Source organism: Filicampus tigris, chromosome 14 (assembly GCF_054856515.1).
Source record: "Filicampus tigris isolate MCC_2025a chromosome 14, RoL_Ftig_1.0, whole genome shotgun sequence".
Taxonomy (NCBI): Eukaryota; Metazoa; Chordata; class Actinopteri; order Syngnathiformes; family Syngnathidae; genus Filicampus; species Filicampus tigris.
The window spans coordinates 19,192,195-19,217,851 of record NC_141230.1 but is presented as its reverse complement, the minus strand read 5'-3'; the positions used below and the strand labels follow the sequence as shown (position 1 = coordinate 19,217,851).

The 25,657-nt window shown below is 42.4% G+C and overlaps 2 protein-coding genes and 1 long non-coding RNA gene across 7 annotated transcripts in view; 1 reads left to right on the top strand and 2 right to left on the bottom strand.

Annotated features, from left to right (window-relative positions):
• LOC147136702 (uncharacterized) overlaps positions 1-12,983 on the bottom strand; it is a 48,159-nt gene extending 35,176 nt beyond the window's left edge. Inside the window, exons 1-2 of one of the 3 annotated variants that reach the window (XR_015089734.1) lie at positions 12,711-12,983; positions 3,099-3,247 (exon numbers count right to left, since the gene is read on the bottom strand). This is a non-coding gene — a long non-coding RNA (uncharacterized LOC147136702). The remainder of the gene's footprint in view (positions 1-3,098; positions 3,248-12,710) is intronic. The other 2 variants (XR_015089735.1, XR_015089736.1) reach the window with 2 other exon arrangements.
• galnt5 (polypeptide N-acetylgalactosaminyltransferase 5) lies at positions 12,586-19,846 on the top strand. Of its 3 annotated transcripts, none has more exons than XM_086052624.1 (11): positions 12,586-12,721; positions 13,298-14,152; positions 14,239-14,405; positions 14,553-14,672; positions 15,504-15,639; positions 16,460-16,579; positions 16,661-16,778; positions 17,171-17,500; positions 18,029-18,109; positions 18,190-18,342; positions 19,024-19,846. In XM_086052624.1, the coding sequence occupies exons 2-11, from the start codon at positions 13,299-13,301 to the stop codon at positions 19,162-19,164; spliced, it is 2,220 nt and encodes a 739-aa protein (XP_085908750.1). In that variant the 5' UTR covers positions 12,586-12,721; position 13,298; the 3' UTR covers positions 19,165-19,846. The 3 variants fall into 3 exon arrangements, with proteins under 3 accessions (XP_085908750.1, XP_085908749.1, XP_085908751.1); XM_086052623.1 differs by lacking the exon at positions 12,586-12,721 and adding an exon at positions 12,969-13,040; XM_086052625.1 differs by lacking the exon at positions 12,586-12,721 and adding an exon at positions 13,047-13,214.
• Positions 19,836-25,632, bottom strand: ermn (ermin). Its single transcript, XM_086052631.1, has 3 exons — positions 23,816-25,632; positions 22,917-23,036; positions 19,836-22,117 (listed from the first exon to the last, which is right to left on the bottom strand). The coding sequence occupies exons 1-3, from the start codon at positions 24,075-24,077 to the stop codon at positions 21,834-21,836; spliced, it is 666 nt and encodes a 221-aa protein (XP_085908757.1). The 5' UTR covers positions 24,078-25,632; the 3' UTR covers positions 19,836-21,833.
• Between the last annotated feature and the right edge of the window lie 25 nt (positions 25,633-25,657).

The window sequence follows — 25,657 nt, the reverse complement described above, 5'->3', positions numbered from 1 at the left end:
GCAAAGCAAACTTTCCCACTCTCCAAAACGAGGCTGAAGCCTACTGTCAAACTAAACATAAAACAAAGACAAATCAACATTGTGTATTTAAAATAACCACCAAATTCAGCCCTGGTTTTTAATCATCGCGCATTATAGCTAGATATCCAAATGCAATTCGTATTTCCTCAACAGAAAAAAACACATTTAGTTTCGGACGCAATTATTTAAGAGCAATAGAAAAGAGTGGAGGGCTAGATAAAGAAGTTCCTTCTAAAGAGAGTACATGGTGTGAATGAACGTTAATGTTCAAGGCTATGAAGAGGGAGACATGGCCCGAGGTGCAATGTTGTGAGGAATAACGAGCACAGTGAAGGGTGAACGCACGCTTCTTTGGAGATCCTGCACCCGAAAGGAGCCTTAGGGAGCTCAAAGGCTTGTGGGATACGGGGCTGTGCTCAACCTTTATCTGCAGCCACACACGCACACACACACGCACACACGGACAATGGCCAACGACGGCACATTTCCAGTATGCCCTGAGAAGTACTGACTCATTTGTTCACACATAATAAAGATATTAACCGAAGACATAAAAATAAATGACCGCCTAGCTTGCTTTAAGGCGGGAAAATATATATATTTTAAAACCGGATGGGTCGGTCGTGTTTTTAGGCAACATTTATATGGCTTTTATAATGGAAAATGTTGAGTTTAAGTAAATAAAACGTGTCGTGTTTGCAAAACACTAGCTAGTTTGTGAATTGTAGCTTTGAGAATAAAAACCTGCTTAAGTTAATACCTCACAAATGTGTGCGTTTATTATTATTATTATTTTTTTTTTCTAATGGAAAACAAACATTTTAATTAGCTGACATGCGCACGGCCGCCAGTAAATCCAAAGTGATTACTCCTGCCCTGGGAGAAAGGCTGTCTCTTTGCGCTCTGTCAAAAGGTCAATTATGGCCCCAAACCGGCATGCGGTGACAGTGACCTGGAAGCGCTACTGATGACCCCACGTCCAGGGGCCCAAAAGAGTTGATCATCTAACATGCAGGCTGCCCGCAGCCATGGAAATCTGACATTTGTCCTTATTCAAATGAACACAAACAATATGCATCTCATGCCTCGGCCTAACCTGTGCCAAATTCAAACCCCGTCGACTGAATGCATTGTCCTCCTCGCCCAGCCGCTGCCTTCGGCCCGGCGGTATGGCCGGGTCACACGGACCATCGTTGAAGTTGGACACCGGTCACCTGTTAAGCTAGACTGAAGATCCCCCCCGCGAGGGGTCTATCGAAAAGTCTTCATAATAATTCAATTTGGATTGAGGCTTTCTGAGAGAAATTTCTTTCATAAGATGATTAAAGACTGTGAGCACTGTCTCGCCGTCTGGCTCATTTTAAGTTACACATCTTGACTTGATATATAGACTATTATTGTGCGCTTCTAGACAGAGCCAATTTAACGACAAATCATTTTCAAAAGTCCCTCAGACGAGTGTAATAAAAGCATTTATTCGAGGCCTGCTATGTAATATGAACTTAGTGCTCTTGCGTTGTTTCCTGATAACAGCACACCGAAGGCTTGAGCGATTTATTACAAACGATTTTCAGTTGAAGTGAATGTGACCACAAAAGGCGTTATGTTATTTGGATAGGAAGTGAAAATTGAAGATTTGGAGTTGATGACGGGTGCAATTTTTAAAGTTGCTCTACTTGACTATCATTTTCATATTATCATCTAAAATGCAGTCCATTATAGCTCGTGTCCTCGTTAGGTCTTCCCGGGCGAGCTGGAGCCTATCCCAGCTGACTTTGGGCAAGAGGCGGGTCACATTCTGGACGGGGATGAAGTGGACAAGTGAACGTGGGAACAAAATAGTCGAGCTCCGCTTTTCACAGGGGAAAGGGACCGGGTCTGTGAATAGCGAAAATCTGCGTATAATTGACGCCCATTAAAATGCATAGGAGAGAGAAATAACTAATTAAACGCAAAAATTCTTCCAAAAAAAAAAAAAAAACACTGATAAAAACATTCAATAGTTTCCCACAAAAATGGGGGGGGAAATGAGGTAAGCAACCCCCAAAAACATTGAAAAATACTTTGGAAATTTTTTTTTATAATAAATCAGTGAGTGAACCTGCAGGGCGTCAACTGTCGTATTGCTATAATTGAGCGCTTATCAAACCTTTTGCACAAAGTACCACTTTAAAAAAGAAATACTTAGCTGTTCAAGTTTTAAAACAGCAAATCGAGTCATTCTCTCCGCTCTGAGGCGCTGTAGGTATGACCGCTTAAAACTCGGAAACCGTATCTCGCTCAACTGTCAATAAAATACCACAGCTGTGATCTGGAAAAATGGATGCTACCTCATCTAGCCTCTTTTTTTTTTTATGCCTACACATAAAGTTTGAGTCACAAAAAATATATCCGCTTGAAGTCTCTGGTTCAGTACCCGGACTCTCGAGGCTTTTCCACGCTCGGAGGCGCTTGAGCCTTTTTTTCACACAGAAACGATGATGGAATCGATATGAGTTAATGCAATCCATCGGTAACATCCACATCTATACCATCGGCCAAATGTATACCGTCTGCAACGTTTTCCGTTGATAAAGTACACTCATGGCCAACAAAGAGGCGCTCTTTTTTCTTCATTAAAGCCAGAAGAGATCTGTTCTAGTTCATCCGCAAAGATGCTTAACTCATTCACTGCCAGACATTTTCAGACCATGTTTCTACACTAACGTTGGAAAAAAATGTGAAAAAAAAAATATGAATAAGTTCCTGGGATTGCTGGACTGTGAAAAGACGAATAAATTCGTCAATTGGCAGTGAATGACTTTTTAATGAGGTTGATGAAGATAGAGGCTCTCTTGTTTTCCACCACACCAACTCTTGATTGACTCCACACTTTCATTCCGAGGCGCGTTGGCCACACGTCAATTTGTGTCTAAAATGAGGTGACTGCAAGAAGCAGTCATGTTCGCCTTCAATACTTAAGAGCAAGGTAAATCCACCTCGGTGGGAATGTTATTTCCATAGCACCGGCACATATGCAGTAAACCCCCACGCCCTCTCCCCCCACCGCGACAGCACTCGCCTGAAGCAACACCTACCGTGGTAAATGTTTATCCATGTGGACTCGCCATCTCATGCTGTTTTTGTCTGTGTGTGCAGAAGGTGGCGGCCTGGCCCAGCCCGGCCCGGGCAGGGAGCGCGGGCTCGCATGTCCGGAGGGCGTTCTGCAGAGCATGATCATGAAAATCTGAAACATGAAGGAAAGTGCAAAAGGTTGAGGCGTGGAAACGTCTTTTTTTTTTATTTTATTCATTTTTTTTTTTTTTTTTTCCCCCCCGCTGTGGTTCCGCATCACTCTTCTATTACGTTTTGGAGCACTGTGAAAATATAATACAGATCGCAATGCTGAACAAAAATAAATTAAAAAAAAAAAAAAAATCATTACACTCTCAAATGTAAAAACCGAGACCAGTGGAATAATGAAAGAGAATTTATGCCCCCCCGCCCAACACACACACATAATTCACATCTGAAAGAAGTGAAAAACTAGCCATATGCGATTCGTTTGAAACACAGCGGCAGAGGAGAAGAGTCCAATCTCGGGGTTCCTCTCCCAGACAGCCTCAATCAAAAATCTCAAATGAAAGCACTTCTTTGGGGCCCGGTCAGCTGTAAACTGTTATCGATCGGGACAAATGAAATTTGTTCGCGTTGATCGATCAAACGCATTATCTGAGTTTTCCAGTCTATTACCAGCAAGTGGAAACTGGGAAGGCGTCAATAAATAGAGCCGGGTCACCCCGGGTAGATTCCTTTCAGGCTACATGCGCCGTAAATACAGCCGACTAAACACAAGCACTTCTACTTAAAGGTAATGGACCCGCATCATGACTAAAACGCCAAGCGTCTGCGGTGTCGAGATGCGGAAAGCACTTGGGTAGCACCTTCCAGGTCTGCAGACACTTGACTGTGCACTGTATACTTGGCCTGGTCTCTTTTCTGCCCCTCTTAATACCTACCCCCCCCCACCCCCCACCTCCCCAACCCAATCCAACCCCCCCACCCCACAAGCACACACGTGAAAGCCTTCCAGCTGGCACCCGCCAAGTGCACTTGGCAGGTCGGCGGGGAACATGAGAATTATACCTATATCGCCCCAGAAAGCAATTCTCAAATATCACCGGAGTACAGCACTTCACCAGGGACCGGCGAGAGGGGAGAGCATGTGAATGGAACAAAAAGCTCCTTCTGGCACTACTAGCACAGGAGGAAAGTTTACCAAAGCAAGGAGACGGCAAAGATTTCTTCCAGGAGGAAATCTGTCGCCTTCAAAAGTGCGGAAAGCGGCAGGCCCGGGTGCGGTTTTCTTAGGACTCATGTCATTGACTGGGAAGTAGCTCGAGCGGAACGATCCAGTCCAGGTGCACGCAAACGTTGCAAATGTCTCATCAGATGAAAACACGCCAATTAGAAAGGTCAAGGAGGTTTTGATCAAGATAATGTCAACGTACTTTTCTGTTTGAGGGATGTTTCGTGAAGCCAAAAAGGGTATTTATTTCAATTGGTACGAAAAAATTTGTCAATTAGATAAGAGTGAGAGCCAATGACCAAACAGAATGAAAATGCTCCTTATAAACGCTTCAATCGGAATTAAAAGGCAGAATCAGAATGGGATTTCACAGGGGTGGTGTATTCCTTTTGCCAATGGGAACAGACGTCATGTATACGGCGGTTCGATCGGATTAGCCAGGACGCGTCCCGTCTGCGCATGCTCCGTCTTGACGCAAATACATAGTGATGTCATTCACACGCTTCCTACGGGAGCTTGTTTTAAACTACTGTATTTTCCGGACTATAAGCCGCACCTTTATATAAGCCGCATGGTTCAAAACCTAGGGAAAAAATTGCGTTTTATAATCTGGAAAATACGGAACTTGTAACATATTTTTTTAATCAAGCTGCTGCTTTAATGTACGGTAAGTGTAAATTGCCAATCGGGACAAGAAATCTTCACTTGTGTCTTTGGCCGCGTGTCGCATTGCAAACACCAGCTCATGTTTCTGTGAAGCGCTCCAAGTCTAGAAAAATTGGAAAATGTTGGGAAAACAAATTCAACACAAGATAATGAAGCCAATATGATACTTATATTATGGATCCACTTCCCAAATGTGTTTATTTTATTCATTTTGACGGTTAGAACTTTTAGCTAACAAAAACCCCCAAAATGTATACTTTCTCGAAAGAACACACTCACCAATGACCCGCAGTATCAACGCATTACCACGCGTACAAAAGTCGCAGCGAGCTGTGAAGTTTGTCGAACTCGAACGCAATCCGATCACGTCTCCGAATGTCCTTTTGGCATTTCTTCACACCGACAGGACCTTGCCCGAAAATAGGAACAGCAGACGCGCTACAGCGATAGAGCAGCTCTGATAGCTCCTTTATTATGGAAAATTATTTTAAACAGCGCAAAAGCAGCGCGGCCTCATTCCTTCCCCGTTGCTGCCACTATCACTCCGGCTATTGATAAGATGTCTAAATTTATAGCGGAATAATTCGGCAGGAAAAGAGATAAAAGGTTGCTGAATAAAATATGAGGCGAAGGCTGTAAATTGTAGCAATGCATATCATTTCATTCAAATGTAAGACGCAATTACCATCTGCTACACTCATCAGTCCCCATCCTTTATGACTTAATTATATGTTTAATGCTATCAGATCAAGGAAAGGGCAAAACAGATGAATGAGAGAAACACGGGAAAGATTGGGCAACAAGACAAAAGGCAGATGCAAAGCAACATAAAGGGCTGAAATTGATTCCGTTCAGCCGGAAATGGGAAGTTCATTCCGCTACAATGTTGCCTCATCTCCTGTGCCTTCTAAGATAATAAAGCCAGCATGTTGCCAATTTGTCGCAGAGCAGTCAAACAAAGGCAGTCAAGTTCCTTGACATCCCTCCACGATCACGCCGATCCTTTCGAAGTCTACTAACGACATGAAAGTCATTGCGCAAAACGGACACGGGGTTCGAATACAGTAGCAGCATTTTAGATTCGGCCTTACGAAAGACGATAATTGTTGGACAGTGTTGTTGGTAAAGGAGAGTGAAAAATTGTTTATTGATCGGCAGAGGCGGGCATTCACCCACCGTCTCCCGTTATACTGACGATTGACGAATGACGGGGCACTTCTTAAAAATGACGGGAGTAGGGTGTCATCCCTTCGTAACTAACCAGTGACGGTTTGTCCGTCCGTCACTGAATGATTTTTTTTTAATTTTTTGGGGGGGGGGGGGCGACGGACTAACTGACGGCCTTAACTGACGGACTGACCAACTGATAATTACAATTTGGTTCGTCACAAAAAAATGACGAACTGACGAATGAATACCCTGTCCACTGACGGATAACGAATGACGGACCAGCAAAATTTCGGAAAATGCCCACCTCTGTTGATCGACAACTTCATTCAGATTCAGCCCACAGATTTTTCTATCACCTAGCCCTCATCAAAATTTCAACACAATTTGTGTAGTAATTTACAGGCTAGGCCCCACAAGTTGCACCGGTGTGTGATATCTCATGGCCTAAAATTGACGATTCAGCGATTCTTCAAGTGCAATGTCACACAGTGGAAGTCAGACCACTGCCAAGGCTCACCTGATAACAACCATTGACAGGTCATTTGTTTGTTACTTAGGCGGATACGTCCCGGATTCATTCCCGGAGGACGACTAGTAAAAGGGAGGAGCCAATGAAAATAAATTATTGCCTATATTTGCCTCCTCGCGATAATGGAATGGTTTCTTCATAGCACATGCAACAGGGGAAATAACAACAACAAAGCTAGAGGCGGACTAAAAATTTTTCGCAGTACTTCTCAGATTCTGATATTTTCTTAGGAACTTTCCTTTTCCCTTTCAAGCGAGACGATCCAGAAGTCTCGAACGGAGACTTTTTAAGCATACACTCCAGTTGACTTTTGTGACTCCAAAGCTTGTGTTCGACCTTTTGAGGTTTCAATTGCCGACTGCGACTGTCATTCCTTCATGCTTTTTCAATTCTGATCAAACATTAGCAAGGTTTTTATGACACCCACCGACATGATTTCCTGTTTCATCACCCGACGTTTTTCCTTTATTCCGCTGAAATAAAACCAAATGTTCTCTGGTGCGTGATCTTCTGCAGTCAGGCCGTGAACGGAAAAAAACTTTACGATGAGGAAACTTTTTTTGTCGTGTGTTTCGATGCAAATCATGTAAGAGAGCCACCACAAAGCAAAGCGGGCTTGTCCAAATGGCTGTGGGCTAAAACGCTAGCCAGTGGGCATCCCAGGTGCCAGCGGGCACTGTCCTAACTGTGTACCTTTGGCCAGAACTCATTACAGGGTGACATTTAGGCCTGCTGCTGCCCATGCCAAGTCAGCCTTCTGGATGGAGACAAATTATGTAGTTATTTTTTATGTGGGACATTAAGTCATGTCCGGTGTGAGCCAAATTAGTATCACCTTCATGTCACCTGAAAGGAAACCGACAAAAGGCTGTGGATGTCTTAAACAGGGCTGCTATTTTGCTTACTGTGTAAAACATTCCCGTCTTACAAATAAGGCAAGAGTGAGGTGAATGATGTCCCTTATTACGATTAAAGAACGCATTCAAGTACACCTGCGCAACATCATGAGAGCCAACGCAATAATAACGCACGGTTTTGATGGACACTGAATTGATTAGACAATATGCTGAGTTCGCGCCGATGTCAAGGAGAGGATATTCTAATGAATATTTTGGCTACCTCATTCAGCTACACGTGAAATATATCATATTTCGTCTAAATTAAACACAAATGTGACTAAAGGTAGAATTTCTGTATAGGTTTCCTTCAAGCTGATTACAGACTTTAGTTATTAGTCTTAGATTTGACTGTAAAATGCTACCAATTTTTTAAGGGTATTAATATCAAAATGCAGTTCAGTAGTTTGTATTGGAATAGACCTAAATACGGATACATATCAATACATCAGAAATGCAAATTTTCAGTAGTTCAATTCAAAAAGTCGCACATTATATAGATTCCCTACACAAGACAATAGTTCATGACTTATATTTTATTTTGGATGGTTGTGGCTTTTAGCAAAGGAAAGTTCAGCTATACCATCTCAGGAAATTTGTGTATTACACAACAAACACATAATACAAATATTGGCCTTCTGAAAAATACATTATGTTCTTACTGAATCTATATTTTCCCAGCATTTTATAATTTGATGTACCCGTGTAATTCAATTCAAGACGTCACTGAAGTGTAGACTACCGGCTCTGAGAGCTTTCACAAAAAAAACAAAAACAGAAAAACATGGCCTTTATTTTTCTTAGCAATCACTATAGCCATTTTCTGCAGAGGGCCTTATGTGCGCCATATACACTTCTGCACGTACTGGAACTGTACAATCTAAATCGTGAGGGAACTTTACAGCATGACATAATATGATAAAGTCCAAATGCAGTTTTAGTTAGTCTCCAAATTGTAAAGTATCAGAGTTTGTTCCTTCCATTGCTCTTTTTTTTTTTTTTTTTTTTTTTTTTTTAGCGTTAGCTTGTACGGCCACTCACCAGCCATAATATTAGGAACATCTGCCACAATGTCATGAGATCTGCTGAGTCAAAAACACACATTTATATGAAAGGAAACGTATAATGCTATTTAAAGATGTCTACAGTTAACTCTTGGCATATACACGACGAGCACAATGGCTATCAAATTTCTTATTCAATACTAGTTAATTTGGTGGAGCTTTTTCTAACCCGGAAGTAAGACGCCTGGTTCACCAAAGGGACACTGAAGCCTAATTTGCTCCCAGTGGAGGGAGGGGAAATCCTTCCAACACGCATTAATTGAGCACTGTAAAGTGCTATAAGCACACTTCGTTTACCAAAACGAAAAGTAACAGCTCAAAAAATAGACATTATTCGAACTACGTTTGAGAAAAGGCTGATGTTCCTTCTTTTACAGGCTTCGTTTTGCTCCCCTTTACAGACAGGTGGTCCCTTTATGTGACCCAACTGCAGCTTGTTGAAAACAAGAACAGAACTAAAGCGCCATCTTGTGGTCAACTGGTCAGTACAACTCAAGTGAAAGTATATTTGTGTGCCCTCCTGTTCGCCATGGAAATGATGGGGCTGTAAAACAATTCCAAAGTTTTAACTGATCAAATATTAGCATGGGAACCGATAAACTGAGGGAGTGCAGATTACATTAAATGTGTCACTGCTGCATACTCAAACAATGCACTAAAACGACTTGTGACATTTATAACATTAGAGCCCATTAGAGTGCAATTAAAATTGAAAATAAAAATAAGTGAGACCACCGCATTCGCTTGCAGGTACGTCTCGAGGAATTGAACGTCTCAAAAGTTGTTTGTGTCCTTTGTGTTATTGGCACAAACACCAGATAATTCGGCATTCCCTTACGTGCACACGGCGAGGAATGTTTTCTCACTTTGAGCGCAAACAGAAACAAGCGGGGATGTAATTGATTAAAAGTTAATTGTGCAAAGGTCTGCCTGATTGGGGACCATCTGTCAAGCTGTACATCCACTAATTCTAATCATATTTCATTAAGAGCGCCAACAAATCGCATACATCACGGTTAGACTGCAAACTGTTATGAAACAAATTGGCTTTTTACAATGAAGGGAAATTACATCACATAACGAAATATTATAGCCACCTCCCCGAGCCATATTTCTTAATGAATCCTCTAATGAATTTAATTGGCACAATGTGCATAATTTGGAGATGAAAATGTCAGTGGGTCAGACTTAAGCGTGTTGTGTTAGCAAAACATGACCCTTATGTAAATGACGCGTGTTGTACATGTAATTGTGGGCTCTAATTAACATGTTTTAAAAGGTATCATGAGCGTACATTTGGCTCATTTTACACATGCAGGCCGGTGTCAATTCAGCGCTTGCCTCAGTTTAGTGTAATCCTCTTTGTGTCAAATGTCATGTCGTCTTGTGTTGCTGATTAGGAATGACGAGTATTTCGATGACTCGGCAATTTTTATAGCTACTAAACACAGAGCTCATCCAGAAAGCCTCTTCTATCGACATTATTGCATTTGATCAATATCAAGCTGGATGAGGACATTTGGTGAAGGGAAGGACCATTAACATCTGGTATCTAAAATGTAAAAACAATAAAATAACATTTTTAAAATCACCTGTGATCAAATTGATTGATTCAGCTAATGTGATTTAATTCATTCTGTTGATTACACAATACCTGTCGCAAATCTGAAGACAGTGGTACAGCTGCCTCGACACTATAGTTTAAAAAAAAAAAAAAAAAAAAAAAAAAATCAGGTTTCCATCCGTACATTTGCTTCTGTCATTCGTTTAATATCGTTTGTCTATGCCTGGACCGTCTCTTAAACACAGATGAAAAGAACTGGGAATTCCGTCCCAGGGACGGAACGGTACATTTTGTGGACGGCGATGGAGGACGAGAACTCTTTTAGAAAAGGACAGACTAAGCAAGGGCGTTTAAATTGTTTAATTTAAAATTGTCCAATTTCTAAGTCTCTCAACAGTAACTATTGTAAGATTTCTGTAGTCCACCATGAAAGCAGACTGATTATGATCAACATTTTTGCCCATTTTCTGAATTCTTATGGACCAAACCAGTAAATGAATCATAATTCATTGTGTTTGTGCATTTGCTGCGATGTCAATCTTAAATAATGTCCTGTTTTGGAATGAAGGGGGTGGAAATGGAAACATGTTTGGGTTTTTTTAAATACGATTCATCAACAAAATAATCGACAGCTTAACCGTTTATCAAAATAATCGTGAGTTGCAGTCCTAAAATAAATGCGGGAATTTTAAAAGTATATGTGATAAATACTACATTAAAATGAAGCAACAGGAGCGGTGATATCACACCTAAGGCTGCAGCCAACTAACACGATTATTTTTGATAATCAATTCTTCTGTTTATTATGAACATGTTCTACTTTCCATCCCTTTATTCAAAAACAGGACATTATTTCAAATTGGCGGGGCAGAAAATACACAAATGTAAATTAATAATGATTCAGTAACGGTTTTAAGTCTTTAAGATCCGTCAGAAAAACCTGCAAAAATGTCGATTATTGTTTTTCAGTTGTAATTTGATATTCGATTAGTTGCTGATCAATCGTTGCACCTCAAACGACAGCCAAATCTTACAATAACTTTTTAAAAAGTATTTAACTATTACTCTTTCATTTAGACTAGGCACCCAACTTAATTTATTGACCATGTTCTTACAAAAATCTAACACAATAGCTGGAAATGTAACTTTTGTACATTCCATGTGGCTCGATGTGATGACCCCACGGATGAATTTTTGTGTCATCCTAATCCACCCGTTGCCTTTCTCCGCTCTACGTGCAAGTGTTCCTCCCAACCTCCTTAACTCATTTCAATTTAACACCAAATACAAATTCAGCTAATGATGCCATCACGAGTGCGCATGTATGTTTAACTGTGTGAATACATGAATACATTGTGCAGCCCATGAAAGCGCCCAAAACTTTGCCTGGGGCTTGTCCCGAGGCAAATCATCGAGCTCACACACACTAATGAAAGCGTGTGTAGCGCGGCTAAGGGCAGCCACGGCGGGAGCCGCTGCTGCCCTCCCTCCTCATGCCGATGTTAATAGTCTGCATGGAGCCAACGGGACTCCCTGGAGAGGCCGGCTGATGAAGAGGAAAACCTGTGGCCGCCTCCGCTAATCACCGCCTAATGGCTGCACTAACATGCCTTTTACAAATGGGATTGTACATGTGTGTCTGCATATATATATGATACACACCCTGTGTGTGTGTGTGTGTGTGTGGGGGGGGGGGGGGTCCACAATGAGTGAACTATTATCATTTTAGGACTGAGGAGTGCTAGGATGCAAATGCAGTTCAGATGGATTGGGAAGCAACGACTCCTCGCTAACATCATTTTTGTATTAACGTACAAAGACAGACATGGGTTGTCGAGTTAAGCAAGTTACACATTTTTTTTTAATATCCCTACCACTTTTGTGGGATGTGGTGAAATATTGTTTGGGCCTGATTTACGGTTTCAGAAGAAAAACAGTCGGCGACTCATAACCACAAACTTGGGCGATTTATCCTTGCACATATGCACTGCAAAAGAAAAACAGAGACCCCTGGTGTTCTTATTATGAAACAGCGTTTTGAGATACCACACATACTGTATTTTTTTTTTTTTTTTTTTTTTTTTTTTAATTGAACCACAGAAACATGGCGCAGTTGTCTAGGCGCAAGCGGAGTGCCTTGGTCACTGTAGCAAATTTATAATAATAAAAAGAGAGGAAAACCGAGACAAATAAAGTAGAGAGTGCAGATATTTGAGAAATTCTTGGCTCCATTCAGTGACTACACTTGTGCATTTCGGCGATAAATATAAATATATGATATAAGATTAGATTTAAAAAACGATAAATAGGTTGGAGTAGGACCGATAGATCGATTCATACCTAACGGTTGCGCTCTAAGGCTTTGTTTTGGCTGAGCTTTCAAGTCTGTACAGTTACGTTTGACACAACCCCCCTGACGTCGCCAGAGAGCGATAATTAGCGTCGCTTAATCAAGTGAAGCCGCATTTGAAAGTCTTCCTTTAAGGTCAAAGGAATTCGCAAGTGGTCTTACCAGAAACTTTGGTGAGTAGCATGCAGCGTGTCTTTCTCTACGACTGAAAAAATAATTATAAGTTAACTCATCGACTGGCGGCTACATTTAAAGCACGATGGCTAAGCGACAGATATCACATTTTAATTTGAAAGCCGTCGCCTTTTTCCTGTCAGGTTCGCGTTATGTGAGCGTGGAGCCTTTGCTTTATTTTGACATTCAACCTCGCGGTTTCCTGTTGTGCTCCCACGCTACCTTGACGTAACCTCGGGGGCTTTTTATCCAATCAGAGTTAGGCTACATTTGGATGTGAACTCACCGCTTGCACGCATGACGACTTGAAAAACTTGAGTGAGTCGCGGGGGGGTGGGATAGAAGTTTTGGACAGTAACTTCGGGTTTCGACGATCGCGAAACGGTGATGTGGGATAAGTTATTACGGTGACGGTGTTGTGATAATGTACTAACAACGCTGTCATTACGTCCCGTGTGACATTTCCTAGCACGCCACGCAGGCAGCTAACAGGTCCATAGGAAAGAACGGAGTTGCCTCCCTCGCAATGTGATTCTTTGACATCTTTTTTTTAATATTTTATTATTATTTTTTAGGATGATACCGTGTTGCAGGTACCTGCGGGGCAGCAGGAGGGTCCTGGGGTTCGTATTCGTGGCTTCTATCATTTGGCTACTGTTGGACATGGCTGTCCTCCGCCTGTCCGTCGGCGACGTCAACAGTCGTCTACGGAAGGAGAAAGTGATCCAACAGGAGGAGCTGGCCAAGCAGCTGGACAATGTCAACCGGCTCACTGAGAAGGTCTTGGAGCAGACGGTGGTGAATACGGAGGAGCAGACGGTGGTGAATACGGAGGATGAGGACGGTGCGAGCCCACCACGCTTCAGACTTAGTAGACGTAATAAAACTGAGAAAGCAGCTGCCAAGGACAAGACAAATCGCCCAGGTGATCCTAGTAAGGTTCAACAAGAGTCAGTTGGTAAAAAGCCTGTGGATTTGCCTTTGACTGACACGGCAGTATTGCAAAACAACATGGTAAAGATTGACTCCATTGCGTTAAACCGTAGCACTGTTAATGCAGAGGTAACCGAACCTGTGAAGACCGCTCAGAATACAAGCGTGCTCAATCAGCACCAGGCTGCGAGGGAACAACTTCAAGAACCTCTTGTGAAGGAGGAGAAACTAATTGGGGAGATGTTGAAAAACAACGCGATAATAGTCCAAGTGAAAGACACCCGTCCCGTTAAGGCAGCTGTCCACCAGGTGCTGTCACTTGATGTGACCTCCGCCCCCAGAGATCCCAACGCCGTCGGCCAGTTCGGCCAGGCGGCGGCAGTCCCCAGCGAAAAGGACCTGATGGTGAAGCAGAGGTGGAACGAGGGCTATTTTAACGTCTACCTGAGCGAGCTGATCCCAGTGGAGCGCGCCATTCCCGACACCAGGCCTGAGATGTGAGTCACACGCACGTGACTCCCGGCTCGGACCGAAAACCCGACCCCTCTCTCTCACGGCCTGCTCCTTTCCCCCCCCCCAACAGATGCGCCCGCAACATGGTCCACGACGACCTGCCGTCCACCAGCGTCATCTTCTGCTTCGTGGACGAAGTGTGGTCCACCCTGCTGCGCTCCGTTCACAGCGTCCTCAATCGCTCGCCGCCGCACCTCCTCAAGGAGATCATCCTCGTGGATGACTTCAGCAAAAAAGGTGAGGTCAGAATCGGATCTAACAGTTCATTTATCACAAAGGAGGCCTTGAAAAGGTAACTTAGTTATGGATGGATGACGTTTTTGTATTCAGCGTGTACATTTTTGTATTTCAGTTTTCAGTCTCGGTATTCCCTTTTATTTTCAGCTTACCTAAAGGATCATCTTGACAATTACATGGCTAACTTCACCAAGGTCCGAGTCATTCACCTGAAGAAGCGTGAAGGACTTATCAGGGCCCGGATGGCTGGAGCGGCTGTTGCCACAGGTTGGTGGTGGTGTTTTATTTTTTAATAGCTTAAATCGTTATTGCCAATTTTAAGTTCCTGTACAATGCATCGTAGTTATTAGAGCGTCTTAATACAAGACATTGTGGACCAGGGACGGCCAAACCTTTGTGTGCATTTGTAATAACTTGAAAGTTTTCAGAAACCAAGAAAAAAAAAAAAACATAATCAATAAACAAAAAGAGTCCAGTTGCCTCGATTCGACCGTTGTCGATTACCTGGATGACTCTTCGCACGCATAAAGAACAAAGACACTTTTTTTGCACAAGCACGTTTTTCTTTTAAACTGATATTGTGACAGTAGGTTAAAAATGAAATGACTTCGGCAATTATGCTATCAAGCTAATGAGTTTTATATCAGACAGATGGGCCATGATGTAACCAGTGTCTATTGAGGTCTGGCTAAATTAGCAATACGACAAGATTTCTCCCAAAATGACGGTCGGTCGGAATGCCGAGTTTGGTTTTCATGGCCTCAACCTGAGTACAACACACCAAGGATTTTGAAAATCGGAGAAATAGCTTTTGTTTAGCAAATCTGGTCAAAAATTACCTTTCATTCAGAGTAAAACAGCTTAGCTAGCTAAGTAGCTACATTACGCAACAAATATGACAGGGCCTTTGGTCATGCTTGGTTGGTTGAATAAATAAACTTGAGCGGGCCCGTGATCCATATTTTTCCCAGCCCTGCTGTCGATGTGGGCCGCAATTCGACATAAGAAGCATCTGTCAAGTGTCAACACGGCAGTGTGTAATGGCGCGGTCCACGACGGGTTGTTTTAGCCTTAACAGGATGTTTGCTCTACTCTCAGGCGAGGTTCTCACCTTCCTCGACTCGCACGTCGAATGCAACGTGGGCTGGCTGGAGCCTCTGCTGGAGCGCATCTACCAGGACCGCAGAAAGGTGCCCTGTCCGGTCATCGAGGTCATCAGCGACCAGGACATGAGGTGACCGCGTAGATCCATTTTTTTTTTTTTTTTTTTTTTGTTCAAGTCAAGCCATTTTGATTTATGAACCGCCAATTCAATACAGAAGTTATCTCAAGGCACCATTGGGCTGGTCAAGGAATCACACCCCCCCCTCATACTTTTAACTCATTCACTGCCAGACATTTTTTTTACCCGAACGTTTGGAAAAAATTGGACGAAAATAAAAATAAATTCCTGGGATTGAATGGCTGGACTGTGGGAAAAAAAACAACCAAATATGTGAATGGCAGTGATTGAGTTAAAAAAAAAAAACTTCACCCGATATACGAACCCTTTAAGGACTAAAACGCCTGTGCCCCAAAACCGTCGGTCGCCTTTGGAATTACCCTTAAAAACCTGAAGTTCTCCCAGAAATTCAACACTTACAAAATGATTCATATCTCAGCCCCTGTAGCAGACAGAAACATAATTCCAAAAGAATTAAAGAGCTTAGATATGTGGCTTTCACACAAGCAGAATTTATTATTATTTACTGTTTCAATCGAAGATGTAAAAATAACGTGTCAGTGCACCGTGTATATTCTGATGCATTAAATTGGCTAAGAGACGGAGAATTGGATTAAAAAATAAATAAAAAAGACACTGACGTATCCGCTCTCCCGGCTTGAAAGGTAGAATGACGCAACAGCGCTCCGGGCTCTAGTGGTAGAAACGCGGTTATGCGCTCCCGTCCTAAATGGGTTCATTCGACGCTTGGCCCACCGTGCTTCAAGTTAAGTGATGTCAAATAAATAAATAAATGACTGCAAGCTTCGCTACTTTTTCCATCCCTCTTCAGTTATAAGCTGGTTGACAACTTCCAGCGAGGCATTTTCAATTGGCCTCTAGTGTTTGGCTGGAACGCCCTCTCAGACGACTACGTCAAGAAGAACAATTTGACCGCGGCTGATCCCATCAGGTACGCTCAACGCTCTCACACACTGTTATTATTATTTTTTTGTTGTTGTTTTTCTCACCTTGCTTTATTTACACCTCACAGATGCCCCGTAATGGCTGGAGGGCTTTTCTCCATCGATAGGAAATACTTCTATGAACTTGGCGCCTATGATCCAGGCCTGGAGGTGTGGGGTGGAGAGAACATGGAGATTTCTTTTAAGGTAGCACTCATAACGCGGTTGAAATTACCCGCTCAGTTATTAACCTCGGAATGTTTGCCGTTTGGAATCAACGGAACGCCGCTGTACTAGTAATTATTTTCCAGCATGACCTTGCCTAAGTGCACTAACCAGTGTCTACTGCGGTATGTTTAAATTAGCAGACAAGAGTGCTGTGACGTTTCAAAATCGGCCTCACTTGTCCTAAAAAGTCGACTTAGAAAGTGCAAATGGACCATCATTTGTGAGAAGGGCGGCGTGGGCTGGAGAATAGCTCAAGCACTTTTGTACTTCAGCGGAGTATTCCAGAGGCTTTTAAAGTCGAAAATTCCACAAAGGTGGCATCCACTTGTCACATTGCCAGTTGAATGAATGCGCATTGACTGCTTGAACAGATCTGGATGTGTGGGGGCGAAATCGAGATCATCCCCTGCTCCCGAGTGGGCCACATTTTCCGAGGGCAGAACCCGTATAAGTTCCCCACGGACCGGCGCAAGACGGTGGAGCGCAACTTGGCCCGGGTGGCCGAAGTGTGGCTGGACGAGTACAAGGTGCTTTTCTACGGCCACGGCTACCATCACTTGCTGGACAAAAGCTTCGTGGACATCGGCAACCTCACCGAGCAGCTCAAGCTGAGGAAAAAGCTACAATGCAAGAGCTTCAAGTGGTACCTGGACAACGTGTATCCCGAGTTGGAGGCTCCTTTAGTCAAAGCTGAGGGTTTGGTATGTTGATCTGCTCGTCCGTCTGCAGTACAGTGGAACCACGATTTAATGCTTTAATTGGGGGCGGGGGGGGGGGGGGGGGGCTCGTCCGTTACAGACGATTGGCCGTTATATCAAAGTATTTTTTTCATGACTTAAAAACACCCGAGACGATGTATGGTAGTGTTGTACTTTTTTCGTAGTCTAAAAATTTCCATTTTCCAAAAATGATTGTTAATAAATGTATACATATGTTGTGTTTAACAACAATACGTCACCATATTTATAATTTCATATCTCCAATTTTGGAAACTTTTTTTTTTTAATTTTCACTTGATTGCGATGCCTATAACGCGGAAACATGATTCGCGTACAAATAAGAAAATCAAAAAAATATATAGATAAGTGTTTTTCACATGACAGCGAGAGAATTTCTGCGGAGAATTTCGGCCTATTTTCGGTTGGTTCCGGGTCCGCTGACCTGAGGTTCCACTGTACTGAAGTTAAATTCTGAGTGAAGGATTAAAAGGTTTCTCCCGTTTCACGCAGGTCTTCAATCGAGGCTTAAGAAAATGTCTAAATGTGCATAGGAATGTTCTCTTCTTTGAGGAGTGTGATCTCAGCAAGCAGGTATTTTAACTTCACATAGCCCATAAATCTTATTTTACCCTACCCAAAAACTACCTGGCTTCCTCTTTGGACTTTTTCAGAGTCAGCACTTTAACTACACATGGCTGAAGCAGGTCCGCCAGCTCGACATGTGCATCGAAAAAAGTGACACGCAAAACACTTTGAGTTTAGAGCCGTGCAGCAGCGACCGCACCGCATCGCGCTGGCTGCACAAATCCTCCAAGTCAAAACTGGTAGGTTACGCTAAGCATGTTGCTCATCCCGTTCAGGGTGTTGCTCCGCAACTCGAGGCTTCGGCATACTTTGGTTTTGGGGGCAGGGACGGGAATTTCCAGCCAAACTGGATGGTTGCCGGTTAACCCCTTTGTCGTTTGTTGACTGCCTAAGAGAGTCGTATTTCACAAGTCAGTCCGATTTAAAATCTGTTTGTTCACGAGAGTTAATTTACATACCGTGTTGAGATTTTGAATATGACTATTTTATTATGCAGTTTACGCAGTGCTGTCAGCATCGGGTGTTGCCCCAAGTAAATATTATTGTATATGTTGTGATGAATTAATTACCCATTTTGACTGACAGTGAACGCTCCTCTATCCCGCTGTTTCGTTTGTTTTGTTTTTTACAGGTATTATAATTTTGATCTAAAAAAAAAAAAATACAAACAAAAAAAATGGGGGAAAATCTGCAAGGGTTGATTGTACTGTATAAATGTGTATTATTTTTCAAAGATCTCATAAAAGTAGTGGCATAATTTTAAAAGGGTATTTCTCTACCGCAGATTTCACTCATTGCGGGGCTGGTCTGGGATGAATTGCTGTTAATGACCTGCATTCATGGCCAAACGTTACCTGTCAATAACGACAACAATCCTAAATACTGTCACATCCTGTTTTTGTTTTGTGCTCTCCCTCCAGCCCGAACACTTGATGGTTGGGAAAGGCTTCAAACAAGTGTGTGTGGAAGCAGCTCCAAGAGGGAAGAGCCTTCACCTGGCCGCCTGCAAAGCCGACAACCTTTTGCAGCAATGGCAGTTCACAAACTACTACTCTGAGTGAAGAGAATCAACGTACTGGTTAAACGTGTACGAGCGCCTGATTTCTTCAGCTTAAGGTCCATGTACTCATGGACCTCAAGGTGGATATCGAGAAAAGGGAATTAATGCCAAAACGATTTTAAAAAAAACAAAAAAAAACTTGAGTGAGCGAGTGTGTAATTAATGTAAAAGCAGGGACAGTGGAAATGTGCAATGATTTCATTCCCTTTTTATACAATCCTGTCTTTTCTTTATGACTCCATTGCCTCTATGGGTTAAATTTAAACCCCGGTTGCTAAGTTGGACTTTTTTTGTTTTGTTTTTTTACATTTTACCAAAAGCTCCACACAGTATGTAGCATACAGCAAATAAGTACCAACTTTGTGCCTGGTTTGTATCCTGTGAATGTGTATTTTTGAATTGAATACAATTTGTCTAAAATGTATCAAACGGGTAAGAGCCGAGCTGTCATTTTTACAGGTGTTGTTTACTTGAGGTCTTCTGTGGTTTTAAATTCTGCATCACTCGGATGGCGGGAACTGGGAACGCTCTTTGTACAGTTGTGCTTTTGACACTAGAGGGAGGTGTTGGTCTAAAATGATCAGAAAGCGTCTACCAAGGACTAGCTTACAGGGGGAAAAAAGTGTTTTGTTGTTTGTTTTGGGAAAAACATGCAAATAAAATGACCTGAGATCCGTATTAAATAGCTGTTATGTGTTTATTTCACATTTACATCATCTTACATTTGGAATTAGAATAAGTATTGTACATTTGGGTTTAGATGTCCCATCACATAGAACCTTCTCGACCAGTCTGTTATTGTTTAAAAAAAAAAAAAAAAGGAAAGCACAGAGGTATGGGCTATATAATATGTGCCACCAGAAACTGAAATTGAATGATTTACATTCTAATTTGTATCACTAAACATAAATAATTGCGCTCAAAAACGGAGTTTGAATTACATATATTGAATGTGTGTTATGTAATTTGAATCATAGCATTGAAAATTTGAATCTGAATTGTACAATTACAATTTATTAGTTTGGAACTGAAGCCCATTGAAACTGAATTTAAAACTAAGACATGTATTTCATTTTCTCTGAAACTCTTTTTTTTAATCCAACCGAATTTAAAATTAAGAAATGTATTTCGTTTTCTGTGAAACTCTTTTTGATCTGACATTGCAATTCCTTTCCATCGACCCACTGATGGGTTTTCGCGTCGTGCCTGCGGGACGTTCGCTATATACAGAACAACTTCAAAAGCATTCCCGGGTATGTTATAGATGGTTAGAAAACGGAGTTTCTGCAGATTCGAATGATACCAAACATTATAAAATACAATCATATCTGCAGGCTCGGCGAGCATTTAAATCAAACAATCGCTAAAACACAAAAAAATATTTGGAACTCACCATTTCAGCCTCATAAATGTCCGACACAATTTCATAATCCATCAAAAATGATCATATTACGTCGACAAGGGTCCAGTAAAAGTATTCCGGTAATAGTTAATCCACAACAAGCCTGACATCCATAGAGCCATGTTATTAGCTGCTGCAACCGTTACACGTTGCCATCAGATAGGCATATTTTGTACATATTTTCCATCTAAATTGAGTTAGCTTCGACGGACTTAGCCACACGAGATTTCAAAACACAGGCTGGATCTTAATTGTTTGATTGCTTACTTGAACCAATAAAGTAATGTTTCCCGTCTTTTTCGGTCTACAGCAGCCAATGAACATAATCTGCGTAAATAGTACCGCCCCTGCATATCGACGATTCGTCAGTTATGTTTGCAGGCGCAACCAAACTACTAATCTTGCTGGTGATTGACTCATTCAATGGCCAATGAAATTCTTAAAAAAAAAAAAAACAACTTATTTTTATGTATTAAAACTTCCATAATTCAGTGCCAGTGGCACTTAAAAATATTCTGATAGTTGAGGAGAAAAATTGAAAGTGTTATTTTCAAAAAGAGACCAAAAAACTATGCTGATACCTGATGGAAAAGCATCAGGTTTAAACTGGCTTTCAGTTCATACAAAGGAAATTACGCTCCCGAATTAAGGAATAGCAATTACACGGAGTTCCTGGTCCAATCAGCATCTTTGTTTTTCAGCACGTGACACAGGGCCTCGTTGGAAAAATAGAATCTCCCGAGCAGCTAAGCTTCATAGCAACTTGGCGTCATCGTTGCCAGGGAGCGGTGAAAAGGTGAAAAGGTGAAAAATTCCTATGAAATATAGGAGAGTGTGTTTATTGCAACATACCACAACAAAACCCCAACAAAGAAATTTGAAAATATAAATGGCCCCAATTCAGTTTCTGGTGGCACATCTTTCAGCCCACATGGAGGTGTTAAAACAGTACAAAATGAGACTTTCTCAAGCAACATCGTTCTGAAAAGTTGACCAAAAAAATAAAGGGAACTCATAATCACCTCTGTGGAACTCCCAAGTCAGCACGTTATAGTGCCAAGAGGGTGGGCAACATAGCACGAGATGTGCAAGTACAATCGGTAATGGGCGGAGATGTGATTTAAAATGTTCCCTTTCTATTTTGAGCAACTCTACTAATTGGCATATTGGTTTTGAGCAAAGCCCTACTCAATTCTCTGAATGGGATCATAATTTAGATTTGAAATTGAATTGGTCGCTTTTTGCATCACACCCTGATGTTGTCGCCGCTACAAATTCATCATAATGTACTCAAACTCCTCGATTTTCTTGCGAGTGTTTCCTCGCCGGATCTTGCGGTAGGACACCGAACCGTATTTGGAGGCAGCGAGGTGGTTGAAGGATTCCTGGCCCGTCAGGTTGTCCGAGGACTTTTTGGGGAGAGGTAGAGTGGAGTAGTTAGGGACCACGTCGGGATGGCGGACGTCACGGTCCTCCGACTCGGAGCTGGAGCTCGGCTGCTTAGGAAGGCTCCCATCGTGGGGCGGCTGCTTCTGCTCGACCGGTTGGTCCTCTTACATGTAAGCAAAAAGATAGTAGACAGGCAAGAGCGCTTGTGTGTCTTCCTAGTAATGACTTTTTTTTCACTCGAAATCTCTGAAAGCTGTCTGGCCTGGTTCAGAAGTTATTGCATCTGTCGTTTGCAGTCAGCGAGCGTCGCGGGGTTCTCGGATCCCCTTCCCTTATCCAAAGGTGTTCCTCCGGGATCCATATTAGGTCCAGTACTGTTCATATTTATGTCAATAACATTGCACATGCCGCACGTAATTCCAACTGGATGGTGTTGGCCACTACTAGCATCACAGTTGTTAACTTTGCCTCACTAGTATCGTCATGGTTCTACACGTGTGCACTGGTTGTCCTACTAGCGCACTGAATTATTCATATACAAGTAAGCGCCATTTTTCCCTTTCCTTTGTCCAAACTAGCAAGGCAATATAGCGCACTAGTAGAATGATTGTCTTGCTGACTTGGGATGTCAGAGGTGAAACTGCACTAATTGACGACGGCGTGCCATGAGGACTACTAGTGAAGCACTAGATGTTAGCTGGTAGAATTTTGTTTTTGCTTTTACTCGGGCAAAGGCGTTTTTTCCACTACTGTATGAAAATGCAGTAGAGGAAAAAAAACATTGCTAGTGAGATGTACTCATCCTACGAGTGCACACAAACATCAAACAGGAGTGGAAGGCAGTGGTGGTTAAAAAGAAAATACTAGTAGAAATGTTGTACAGTAGTCTAGTGGAAAGCTGTGAGGATTCGCTCTGCTCAGGCCTTTCTCACGAAGCTCAGGAGAGGCAATCACATGCGTACCATGAGTCCCGGAATCTCGCTCAATTTCTTCGGCCGGGATTTCCTCACATGCCTCTTCGACTTGGGTCCGGAGGGCCTCGCCACTCGTTCCTGAAGGTTGAGCGTCCACACTGGCCGCTTCTAGGGTTGCAAAAGTCAGTGAATCGTCAAATGTGCCCCCACTAGTCTAAATGTAGTATTCGGATTAATATTGAGTTTGTGGAATAACAACGTTAACAGATGAATCCATCCTTTGCCATCAATCTCGGTGCTGCCATTTTGTCCTCTACCGCTCTCTGCTGTCGACTGAAATTGACGTCAAAGTGCCCTTGGGCTTGCACTGCGAACGTCACGTGAGCAAACCCATAAAACAGGTGAGCCATGACGTTTGCATTGAAAAAAAAATTTTCTTTCTCTCTGAAATTTACCAGACATTTTCTGGAAATTTACAAAACAAAAACGGTGGAAATGTAATGAAAAATTACCAAACATATCCTGGGAATATCTTGGAAATATCCTGGAAATTTACAGAAAATTTTCTGGAAATCGATTAGGGAATTTCAAGAAATTTATTAGACATTTTCTGGAAATTTACCCCAAATCTGGGCATTTAACAGAAAATGTCATGAAATGTTCTGGAACTTTACTGGAAATTTACCAAACATTTTCTGGGGAATTTACCATAAAAATCCAAAAAATTGACCCAAAAATTTCTGGAAATTTACCAGATAATTTCTGGAAATACACCAGATATTTTCTGGAAATGTACTGAACATTATTGGGGAATTTACTGTAAACATCCTGGAAATTTACCAGGCATTTTCTGGAACATTAGCAAAACCTACCTGTAAAATTTCCATCCGCTTTGCAACGCTAGCTATTTCGTTGTTAAAAAAAAAAAAAAACTCATCTGCACCTGCCTGCATCCGAGGATCCGTTGGGCCTTCCGTGCTCCTCAGCTTGGTCTTCGTCACTGTAGAAGACCGAGTCGTCTCCTTCCTCCACCGACCACACATCTCTGTCCTCTTGTTCCGAGTTGTGGAGCTTCATCTCGGGGGCCAACCCGCAAATGATCTCGAGTACCTGGGACGCCATTACAACCTCTTCCACCTCCTCCTCCTCCTCCTCCTCCTCCTCCCCTTCGGGATCCGCAGACTTTGGAAACATTCTGCTCTCCTCCATCTTTTAAAACAGCTTGGCTCTTTTTCTCCGTTGGGGACTCAGAAATGGAACATCCTGAGGCTTGGCATCGCGTTCGTGTCCGGTCGCAGTGATGGATTGAGCGTTCAAAGTCGACGCTTGTTCTGCAAACTGTCCGCCCGTTTAGCGCTGGAAGTTGGTAGCGCAAGGTCAAGCTTGGCAGTCCTCTCCCCGATGTAATTGTTTGTGAGCGTTGGATCGCCAGTGAACAGAGGTTTTGTTGTCGGCTCCAACAAAGCCTCTTTGTGACTCGAGCTTCAGAGCATACAGTGACTGTTCCCAGTCCCTAATCTTTCTTGGGTGACCAATCCTCTTTCTGTAAAGTTTCCAAGCAGGATTAACATTCTAACATAGGTTTACTATACTCATACCATTTACGTGTGCTCTTCTAGACGTCTTGGGGCCAGTCTTAGGAACATTTTGAAGGCTTTCTTACCAAAAAAAAAAAAAAAAAAATCTGTACAGTGACATCCTGCATTCGTGGTTCAAAGTTTGCCCATTTTACAACAAGTGCTGTTCGCTAAGAAAAACCTCTTCACTGTTTTTATGATCAAGCCAAAACCCTCTAGAATACACAAATATTGCTTTTGCACCATCTTGATGTCAAAGAACTCTGTTGAAATGGGTCATGTAGTGCTTTGGCGCCATAGTGTGCCATATGGATTCCAAGGGTGTAGTATGTTGAAGCGAGTCACGTGGCTTCATGTAGTGTTTTGGAGCGATCTCGCGGTCTTTTGCTGCCAAGGATCTATGTGGAAGTGAATTGAAGCGTTTCATGTAGTGCTTTGGCGCCATGTTGTTGCCAAGGATCTATCTGGAGAGTTTGGGAGTTTAATGTAGTGCTTTGGGGCCAGCTTGTGACATTTTTGTGCAAAGGAACTATGTTGAAGTGAGTTGATGAGCTCCATGCAGTGCTTTGGCGCCATGGGACTATGTCGAATTGATTTGAGGAGCTGTATGTAGTGCTTTGGAGCCATGCAAAAGTTGAGTTGAGGAGCCTCATACCATCTTTTGTAAAAATGGTACCGAGGAACTATGTTGACTATGTAGCGCTTTGGCACTTTATGCCAAGGAAATATGCTGAAATGAATTGAGCTTTATGTTGATCTTTGGTGCATGTTTTGCCATTTGGATACCAAGAAACTGTTGAAGTCAATTCAGGCGCGTCATGTAGTGCTTTGGAGCCACCTTGTTGCCAAGGAATTATGCTCAAGTGAGTTGAGCTTCATGTAGCGCTTTACCGCCATCTTGTGGTATTTCAGTGCAAGGATTTATGTTGAGTGTCATGTAGTGCTTCGGTGCGGCATCTTGGTGCCAAGGAACTAAGTTGAAGTGAATTGAGGCTCTTTATTTTCTCTGTTGCCAAGGAACCATATTTGGAGTGACTTGAGGGGCTTCATGTCGTCTTTATATTTACATTTCGGGCAAAATAAGAAGACAGGTCCAAAAATGTTTTTGCCACTTAAAACGGTTGAATGCGTAAATCAAAGCCCATCCGCCAGTTATGAACTCAACATTTGGAAATGAAAACAAGAAGCGGTAACCTCTCATACCCACATCCT